Here is a 9,643-nt window from a genome sequence, read left to right as displayed (position 1 = left end):
CTGATGATACTAACTTCTAGTATACTAAGAGAAGTATGTTTGAGACATACTATCTGTGGAGGATTAGTTACTAGTTAGTACGTACACTATCCTGATGCATACTAACTTCTAGTATACTAAGAGAAGTATGTTTGAGACATACTATCTGTGGAGGATTAGTTACTAGTTAGTACGTACACTATCCTGATGCATACTAACTTCTAGTATACTAAGAGAAGTATGTTTGAGACATACTATCTGTGGAGGATTAGTTACTAGTTAGTACGTACACTATCCTGATGATACTAACTTACTAGTATACTAAGAGAAGTCACACTTGTGTCATCCTTTGCTGGACCTGAACCCTGTGCAGAAGATTCAACGCTGGGAAAAAGCCAACAGAACCTACGTTTGAAGTTGAGAGGCCTTACATTGTCGGTGCCTACAACAAGTACATGGGAGGTGTGGATTTGTCGGACTCATTTACAGCCAAATATAAGTTCCCCATCAAATCCCGTCGCTGGTACAACATGTACATCTTCTGGCACACCATCATCCTCGCTGTGGTCAATGCCTCAAGCGCTCAAGATGTCTAGCAAAGAGACAATGAACAGGAGACAATTTCAGGCACAGCTAGCATCCTCTCTCATCCTGGTAAACGCAACACTTCAAACTCCAAAGAGAGGACGGCCATCTTCAGGCAAAGGAAGCCCTCTGAATGCTCAGAAGAGGCCATCCAAGAGATGTGCCCACCTCCCATTGGATGTACGCAACGATCTAGTTGCCCATTTCCCAAGGAAGACAGGGAGAGGACGCTGCAGACACTGCAATAAAGGATACACCAACACACAATGCAGAAAGTGTGATGTTCGCCTTTGCTTTACAGACGACAGGGACTGTTTTTGGGACTTTCACCACCAATGAAAGTCTAGTCTTAGTCTTAGCCTAGTTGTTCTGAATTGTTCAGACAACAGAAATCCTGCTCCCAACTAACCCTAATGTTGCAATATTACAACATTTCTCTAAAAACGTACATAAACATTTTTTAAAAACTCTTTAATTTCTGCATCAAAGGCCTCCTAAAACAACATCTGAAAGGTCAATTATTTATTTTTTTTTAGGTTTTTCTATATTTGGGTGTTACAGGGTTAATCCTGACACATGGACTCGTTTCTCTGCAGGTCCGACTCTCACGTGGTTTTCTCTCTAGTTTGCGGTGTGTGTCTAAATGTCGTAACTCTACGTGGTAACAGGAAGTCGTTGGCTCTCGGCACAGGAAGAAGAAACTTTTTTTATTGCAAAAGATTGAAGAAGTTGAGACTCGGACTCACAGCTGGAGGATGAGATGCTGGAAGGAAAGAGTTTTTCTTCATATCGTGCTGCTCTGCTGCGACGGTGAGATTCAACTGATACCTATTTATTCATCTCTCAGTGATTAACATTTAAAAGTTCAATCAAATGTACTTTTATCAACGAACACTGAGACGTTTGTACTTCAGATCTAGTTTGTCAACAACATTCTACTCTGACTGTGACTTTAATAAGATCTTTATCTTCACGAACTGCTGAAGCTACTGCACTCAAGTGATCAGAACAACTTTAAAACAACTTGCGCTTTTGTGAAGGTGTTACGGTAATGAGAGAGGCGTCATATGCGGAAGGATCTACGTCACTATCAGTGATAGATTCTCAAAAATACTCATAATGTATTGAGAGAAAAGATACTTTAATGTGATCATATCAGAGTATTTTTGAGAATCCATTGAGAGAAAAGATACTTTAATGTCATCATATCAGAGTATTTTTGAGAATCTATTGAAAGAAAAGATACTTTAATGTCATCATATCAGAGTATTTTTGAGAATCTATTGAGAAAAGATACTTTAATGTCATCATATCAGAGTATTTTTGAGAATCTATTGAGAGAAAAGATACTTTAATGTCATCATATCAGAGTATTTTTGAGAATCTATTGAGAAAAGATACTTTAATGTCATCATATCAGAGTATTTTTGAGAATATATTGAAAGAAAAGATACTTTAATGTCATCATATCAGAGTATTTTTGAGAATCTATTGAGAGAAAATATACTTTAATGTCATCATATCAGAGTATTTTTGAGAATCTATTGAAAGAAAATAGAATCAGAATCAGAATCAGAATCAGAAAACCTTTATTAGTCCCGCGAGGGGAAATTCGGTTTAACAGCAGCAAGAGAAATAAAAACACCCAGAAATAAAAACGAGAAATAGAATAAAAGATAAATCTGCGCTATATAATATATACACAATCATATTTACATAAATAACAAGAGGTGCAGTTAAATAGTTATCTTGGTGTGTTCTTGTTGTGGAGTCTGATGGCAGCAGGGAGGAAAGACCTGCGGTACCTCTCCCTCACACACCTGGGATGGAGCATCCTATCACTGATGGAGCTCCTCAATGCCCTCAGTGTGTGCTGGAGAGGGTGAGACAAGTTCCTCCTCATGGAGCCCAGCTTGCTCCGCATCCTCCCTCCAGTCACTTCCTCCACAGGATCCAGGGGGCGCCCTAGGACGTAACTGGCCTTCTTAATAAGGCTGTCCAGTTTAGCCCTATCCTTTGCTGTCATGCTGCTCCCCCAGCAGACCACACCGTTGAAGATGGCAGAGGCCACTACTGAGTCATAGAATGACTTCAGGAGTGGCCCCCGGACACCAAACGACCTCAACCTCCGGAGCAGGTAGATTCTACTCCGCCCCTTTTTATAAAGAGCAGCAGTGTTATCCACCCAGTCCAGGCGGTTGTTGAGGTGAACACCCAGGAACTTGTAAGTCGTGACAATCTCAATGTCCTGTCCCTGGATGTTCAGTGGTGAGGGGGAGATGGAGGGACACCGCCGGAAATCCACAATCAACTCCTTAGTTTTGCTGGAGTTGATCTGAAGGTGGTTTTCCAGGCACCAGTCAACAAAGTCCTGGACAAGTCCCCGGTACGGCCCGTCATCCCCGTCCTTAATGAGGCCGACGATGGCGGAGTCGTCCGAGAACTTCTGCAGGTGACTGGTGGGAGACAGGTGTTGGAAGTCTGCAGTGTACAGTGAAAAGAGGAACGGTGCTAACACTGTTCCCTGGGGGACCCCTACACTGCACAGTACAGTCCTCGAAACACCATCCCGGGTCCTCACGAACTGTGGACGGTTGGTGAGGTAGTCCACAATCCAGTCCGTGAGGTGAGTGTCCGCTCCAGACAGCTCCAGCTTGTCCCTCAGGATGTTTGACCTGATGGTATTGAAAGCACTGCTTAGATCCAGGAAAAGGATCCTCACAGTGCTTCCAGGCGACTCCAGGTGAGAAAGTGCTCGGTGGAGAAGGAAGATGATGGCGTCCTCCACGCCGATGTCAGGTTGGTAGGCAAACTGCAACGGATCCATGGAGGAGCGCACCAGAGGACTCAGGTAACTAAGGACCAGCCGCTCCAGAGCCTTCATAAGGTGGGATGTCAAGGCCACAGGTCTGTAGCAGCTGGGATCCTTAGGGTGCTGAGTCTTCGGCACCGGTACCACACAGGACGTCTTCCACAGTAGTGGAACTCTTCCCAGGGTCAAGCTCATGTTGAACAGAAGTCCAACAATTTCACTTAACTGGTCAGAGCACGTCCTGAGTACTTTGCCACCGATGCCGTCTGGTCCAGGGGCCTTTGTTGTCTTGGTTCTCCTAAGCTGATTTCTCACCTGGAGAGGTGTGAGGGACAGGCTGGGGTGGGGGGGCATTGTCCCCTGTGGAGTCAGCGGGGGGGCTGAGACAATACAAGCTCGGGGGAGAGGAGAAGGTAAGTGTAGAGGTGTGAATGGTTGAGCAGGGGGGGGAGCCGACACCTCAAACCTTGAAAAATAACTGTTTAAGTTGTCGGCCCAATTTTTATCCCCCGCCGCTACAGAGAGCCTGGTCTGATGTCCGGATATGGATTTCAAACCTCTCCAGACATCTCTGGTGTTGTTGTTGGCCAGACTCTCTTCCATCCTCCTCCTGTACCTCCCCTTTCCCTCCCTGATCTTTCTTCTCAGCTCCCTCTGGACTGCCATCAGATCCTCTTTGTTTCCTGACCTAAAGACTCTCTTCTTCTCCTTTAGGAGAGCCTTTATATCAGGATTAATCCAGGGTTTGTTGTTGGAGAAGCATCGTACAGTTCTGGTTGGTACAATGCTCTCCCCACAGAAGTTTATGTAGTCCGTGACACATGAAGTTAGTCCGTCAATATCCTCCTTGTGGGACTCACTGAAGATGCTCCAGTCCGTGGTCTCAAAGCAGACCTGCAGAGCTTCCTCAGCTTCTTCAGACCACTTCTTGACTGAGCGAGTCACTGCTGGTTGCCTGCTCACAAGTGGCTTGTAAACAGGTAGGAGATGGACCAGACAGTGGTCAGCTCGTCCCAAAGGAGGAAGGGGGGATGATAAATAAGCGTCTTTAGTGTTCGCATAGAAAAGGTCCAGTGTGTTATTGTCTTTGGTGGCACAAGTGACGTACTGCGTGAATTTGGGCAGACAGGAGGAAAGAGATGCGTGATTAAAATCACCGGAGATAATAAAGAGGGCCTGAGGGCTCTGAGTCTGTAACCCGTTCACTACTCCAGTGATGACGTCACATGCTACCTCCGCACTCGCCGACGGTGGGATGTACACAAGCACCGCGACAACATGTGAAAACTCCCGTGGCAAGTAGAAGGGTCTCAGACTCAGCGCCAAAAGTTCAATGTCAGGACAGCAGTGTTGATCCTTTAAAGTAACGTGCCCGGGAAGGCACCACTTCTCGTTGACGAACACTGCCAGTCCTCCGCCCTTTCTCTTTCCGCTCATCTCCGTCCGGTCCGCGCGTAATAAGCAGAATCCATCCAGCGCAGCAATCGCGTCCGTGTGGTTCTGGTTCAGCCACGTCTCCGTGAGCATCAACATGCTGCACCGTCGATATTCCGGGTCGAACCTTGTCGCCGCCGCGAGTTCGTCCATCTTGTTTGGCAGAGATCTCACGTTGCCCATGACGACGGACGGCAGCGCCGGTCGATAAGCTCTCCTCAGCTCCCGGCGTTTAACTCCGGCGCGGCGTCCCCGTCTCCGCTTCATAATATCCCGGGGGATGATGGGTCGCTCCTCCGGCCGCACCGCGGAGAAACGCAGCGCCAGCAGCTGATCCCGACTGTAGACGATGGCCATTACGCGCGCAGGACGCCCGTTGCGCACCAGAAAAGGCGATGAAAAACTTTCCTTTTTCACTGAAAGTTTCCAATTTTTATAGAAAACTGTCCGCGAGTCTTAAAGAGACAGTATGATGAAAAGAAAAGTTTGAAAAGACAGAGGCAAACCTCGGAAAAAAAGTAATAAACCCAAAAAACACTCGGAGCTGCTGTTAAAGTCGCCGTCCTGTCGGCGCCATACTTTAATGTCATCATATCAGAGTATTTTTGAGAATCTATTGAAAGAAAAGATACTTTAATGTCATCATATCAGAGTATTTTTGAGAATCTATTGAGAGAAAATACACTTTAATTACAGTAGTGCAAGTTTTTTCATCTCTGGATCTTGTTGACTCACAACTCTTGTCTTCACAGCAGCAACTGGACAAACTACTCACTTAGTTCAGGAGGGAGATGATGTCACTTTCTCATGTAGCCACACAACACCTGACCAGGTGTCCTGTGCTCGGTTCCAATGGGTCTTTGATCTAAAAGGAGAATTATTTGTAGTTACGAGCGACAGTGATGGGAAGCGACTGAGTTTGACACCAGACTGCTCTCTGCACATCAAGGAGGTGAAGACTGAAGATGCTGGACGTTACTTCTGTAGAAAGAACAGTACATATGGTCCTGAAACATCTCTGATCGTGGTCTCCTGTGAGTGTCCTTCAAGAGATCTTTCTTCTTCTTCATGTTGCTGCTTCAGCTGCTCAGTCTCTGGGTTCTCAGCACACACACAGGCTGGCAACTGTCTTTTCCTAGGCTGACGTTGGTTCTCTTCTCTCAGTGACTCGTGTGGAGGATCAAGGTGTCGTGACTTTGACCTGTGAGGTCTTCATACATGACAGTCCATGCCCTGAGAAGGTCCAGTGGCTGTTTGATGGTGCAGAAATACCTGAAGATCACTCCGAGGTGAAGATCACGTCGACCGACTGCAGATATGCTGTTAGCTTTCCTTCTTCTTCCAACAAGAACAGCTTCACCTGTGAAGTCACACACAAGAACAAGGCTCACAACTTCGTCTTCAGATCAGCAGGTGAGTCTCCTCGTGTCACTCGTCAGTGTGTGTGTGTGTGTGTAGCTTCAGTCCAGTTGAGTTGTGTTAGAGGAGCTAACAACAGATGTTCATTGAGTAAGTCATTGATGTGGATCAGATCCAAGAGAGACCTGTTCCTGTTACTCACAATACATTGTATTGCAGCACCAACAACACAACCTACAACACAACCTACAACACAACCAACAACACAACCTACAGAAACGAGTGCCATGAGCACATCGGCAGGTAAGAACTCCGAGGCGTCACATGAAGTCTCGACATGTCCTTCTGAATGAATGTGACTCCAAGTGAGAGTTGACGTTGAAGGTCGTGGTCTTGCCTACAGTCAGCTGGTGGATGTACGCCGTCGATGCAGCAGCTGCTCTGACTCTGCTGGTCCTCGTGGTTCTACTGGTCAGATGGAGACCAGAATGACAGGTTTGAGAGAGTCTGGACATTCAGAGACGAGAACTGAACCCGTCTCTCCTCTCGCTCAGGGAACCAGACGCAGCTACACCTCGGTCGCCTACAAGAAGAACAGCAACAAGGTAACGTATCACGATACAAGGACACAATATATAGTGATAGTGTAGTGACAAGGATATATGTGTAGTATTGTCCAGTACTTGACTCTGGTGTTGTGATAGTGTAATAACAAGGATATATGTGTAGTATTGTCCAGTACTTGACTCTGGTGTTGTGATAGTGTAGTAACAAGGATATATGTGTAGTATTGTCCAGTACTTGACTCTGGTGTTGTGATAGTGTAGTAACAAGGATATATGTGTAGTATTGTCCAGTACTTGACTCTGGTGTTGTGATAGTGTAGTAACAAGGATATATGTGTAGTATTGTCCAGTACTTGACTCTGGTGTTGTGATAGTGTAGTAACAAGTATATATGTGTAGTATTGTCCAGTACTAGACTCTGGTGTTGTGATAGTGTAGTAACAAGTGTATATGTGTAGTATTGTCCAGTACTTGTCTCTGGTGTTGTGATAGTGTAGTAACACGTATATATGTGTAGTATTGTCCAGTACTTGACTCTGGTGTTCTGATAGTGTAGTAACAAGTATATATGTGTAGTATTGTCCAGTACTTGACTCTGGTGTTGTGATAGTGTAGTAACAAGTATATATGTGTAGTATTGTCCAGTACTTGACTCTGGTGTTGTGATAGTGTAGTAACAAGTATATATATGTAGTATTGTCCAGTACTTGACTCTGGTGTTGTGATAGTGTAGTAACAAGTATATATGTGTAGTATTGTCCAGTACTTGACTCTGGTGTTGTGATAGTGTAGTAACAAGTATATATGTGTAGTATTGTCCAGTACTTGACTCTGGTGTTGTAGTATTTTCAGACCACATGACTCTTGACGAAGTCGTAACTACTTTCATTTGTTTTCAAACCAAAATATGTCTAAACATCAGCTTTAAAAGTTCAGAATCAGAATCAGAATCAGAATCAGAATCAGAATCAGAATCAGAATCAGAATCAGAATCCCTTTATTGTCCCGCGAGGGGAAATTCGTTTTAACAACAGCAAGAGCAATATATCAAAAAATAGAACACCCAGAAATAAAATATTGAAAAGAAAAGAAAACATCTAAATAGAATAGAAAATAAATCTGCACTATATTATATACACAATCATATTTACAAAAATAACAAGAAAGGTGCAGTTAAGTAATTATCTTGGCGTGTTCTTGTTGTGGAGTCTGATGGCAGCAGGAGGAAGGAGGTACCTCTCCCTCACACACCTGGGATGGAGCATCCTATCACTGATGGAGCTCCTCAATGCCCTCAGTGTGTGCTGAGGGCATTGAGGAGCTCCATCAGTGATGGACTCACAGTATCCTCTCGTCCTCAGTTATCACTGGGATCTTGCAGGATCCAAAACACGGAGTCTGTTCCGTCGCTCCAACACGACTTCAGTTCAGTCCCGGGTCTTATACTTCGCTTCGTGGAGAAAGATGAACAATCCAGAGTGTGTCACAGTCGTTTATTCGCCGCTTCAAGTCAAACAAAAGACAAGCTTTCAATTACGATCGATCGGACACACTTTCTCCCGGCGACTGTACAGGTCAATAGTCGCGGGAGAAAAGGTCCCGATCTGTAGAAACATCGCTATATTTAAGGCAAATTTCCCGTCCGGGAGGTCGTCCCTTTCCGGCCAAATGGTCCTTTCAAGTTCCCTGTGTCCCGATCCCCCGCAGAGAGACATCCTGATTTGTCTTCTTGTAATCTAGTCATTCAAATGTTCTTGGGTGGGGGTTATCTTCTCTTCCAGCTTTTATCCCCCCTTTCAGATGTTTTAAATCACTGGTGTCGTATCTAATTCTGATCCAAGCTTGTCTTGAACCAGTGGATCAGTCTGAGTGGAATGTTGCATCATCTTCCCAACAACATATCATCATCATGTACCTGCACACGCTATATGTGTAACCGAAAGTATAATCATCTGTCTGCAATATTAATCTTTTCTAAACGGTGACACAAGGTTTGGCCCTTTTCAGAAGTGGTCTTTTTATCATGTTCCTCAGTAGTCCAGTCCATCAGCATCATCATCACCATCATCATCATCATCTTCAGTCGGTCTGACTGTTCTTCCTCTTCCAGAGTCGGTGTGACTGTTCGATCCCAGAAATGCGTCTTCTTCGATCTCCTCCGAGTCCATCTTCTTCAACCGACACACAAACAACCTTCATTCAGGAGTAGCTCTGATCATGAATATTTGATTAATGTAATAAAAGTGGGTATTTTCCACGTGTACTTTTCCGTGTGTTTCTTCGGATAGCGGAATGTTGTTGATGATGGATCAGTTTTAATCTAAATGAGTTCATTCTTATCGTTAGTGTAGTTTTAGTTTAGGTTCATTCTTAGTTTTGGCTTGCTTTTCTTTTCATTTTTCTTTTCTTTTTCACTTTGATTTACCCGGGGCGTCCCCCATTAGGACATACAACCAGGAATCCCCAAATTAGGAACATCACTGTCATCAATACTGTTCACTGTTCATTCAATTCAATTTTATTTCAAGTGTCTTATCATAACAACGTTATCTCAAGACACTATACAGTTGAAATAAGACTACAGTTGATTAAGGAAAAATAGATCCAGCAATTCAACAAAGAGCAAGAAACAAAACACTGTACAGTGAGCAATGGAGAGGAAAAACTTCCTTTTAGAAGCAGAAACCTGGAGCGGAACCAGACTCATTGTTGACGGCCTGCTGGGAGGAAGGATGGGGGGGTAGACAGATGGATAAGGAGAGGAGTGAGGGAGGATAGAGTGAGAGAAAAAAGGAGAGTGTAGGAGGGTCCATGGGGGTGCTGGAGAGAACTCGGGATCTGATGACGATCTGATGACGTGTCCTCTTCCACTTCTCGTGTCCTCTTCTCGTGTCCTCTTCTCGTGTCC

At 44.7% G+C, this 9,643-nt stretch overlaps 1 protein-coding gene across 3 annotated transcripts; it reads left to right on the top strand.

Moving 5' to 3' along the window:
- The first annotated feature begins 232 nt into the window (after nt 1–232).
- On the top strand, nt 233–8,994 carry LOC148066937 (uncharacterized). Of its 3 annotated transcripts, none has more exons than XM_087806066.1 (7): nt 233–1,374; nt 5,698–5,844; nt 5,975–6,223; nt 6,389–6,472; nt 6,573–6,664; nt 6,724–6,774; nt 8,846–8,994. In XM_087806066.1, exons 1-5 carry the CDS (start codon nt 1,320–1,322, stop codon nt 6,659–6,661), a joined length of 624 nt encoding a protein of 207 aa, XP_087662192.1. In that variant the 5' UTR covers nt 233–1,319; the 3' UTR covers nt 6,662–6,664; nt 6,724–6,774; nt 8,846–8,994. The 3 variants fall into 3 exon arrangements, with proteins under 3 accessions (XP_087662192.1, XP_087662191.1, XP_087662190.1); XM_087806065.1 differs by having other exon boundaries at nt 234–1,374; nt 5,566–5,844; XM_087806064.1 differs by having other exon boundaries at nt 236–1,374; nt 5,563–5,844.
- The last annotated feature ends 649 nt before the right edge of the window (nt 8,995–9,643 follow it).

The sequence above is a fragment of the Callionymus lyra genome, chromosome 13 (assembly GCF_982586985.1).
Source record: "Callionymus lyra chromosome 13, fCalLyr1.hap1.1, whole genome shotgun sequence".
Taxonomy (NCBI): domain Eukaryota; kingdom Metazoa; phylum Chordata; class Actinopteri; order Syngnathiformes; family Callionymidae; genus Callionymus; species Callionymus lyra.
The sequence above is the reverse complement of the archived record's forward strand: the minus strand, read 5'-3'. Positions and strand labels throughout refer to the sequence as shown.

Bases quoted from the DNA above. Each gene is read 5' to 3' on its own strand.
- LOC148066937 (XM_087806064.1), top strand. From the start codon at position 1,320: ATGAGATGCTGGAAGGAAAGAGTTTTTCTTCATATCGTGCTGCTCTGC. The intron at 5,845-5,974 runs GTGAGTGTCCTT...CTCTTCTCTCAG, and splicing joins ATCTCTGATCGTGGTCTCCT to TGACTCGTGTGGAGGATCAA. The intron at 6,224-6,388 runs GTGAGTCTCCTC...ATTGTATTGCAG, and splicing joins CTTCGTCTTCAGATCAGCAG to CACCAACAACACAACCTACA.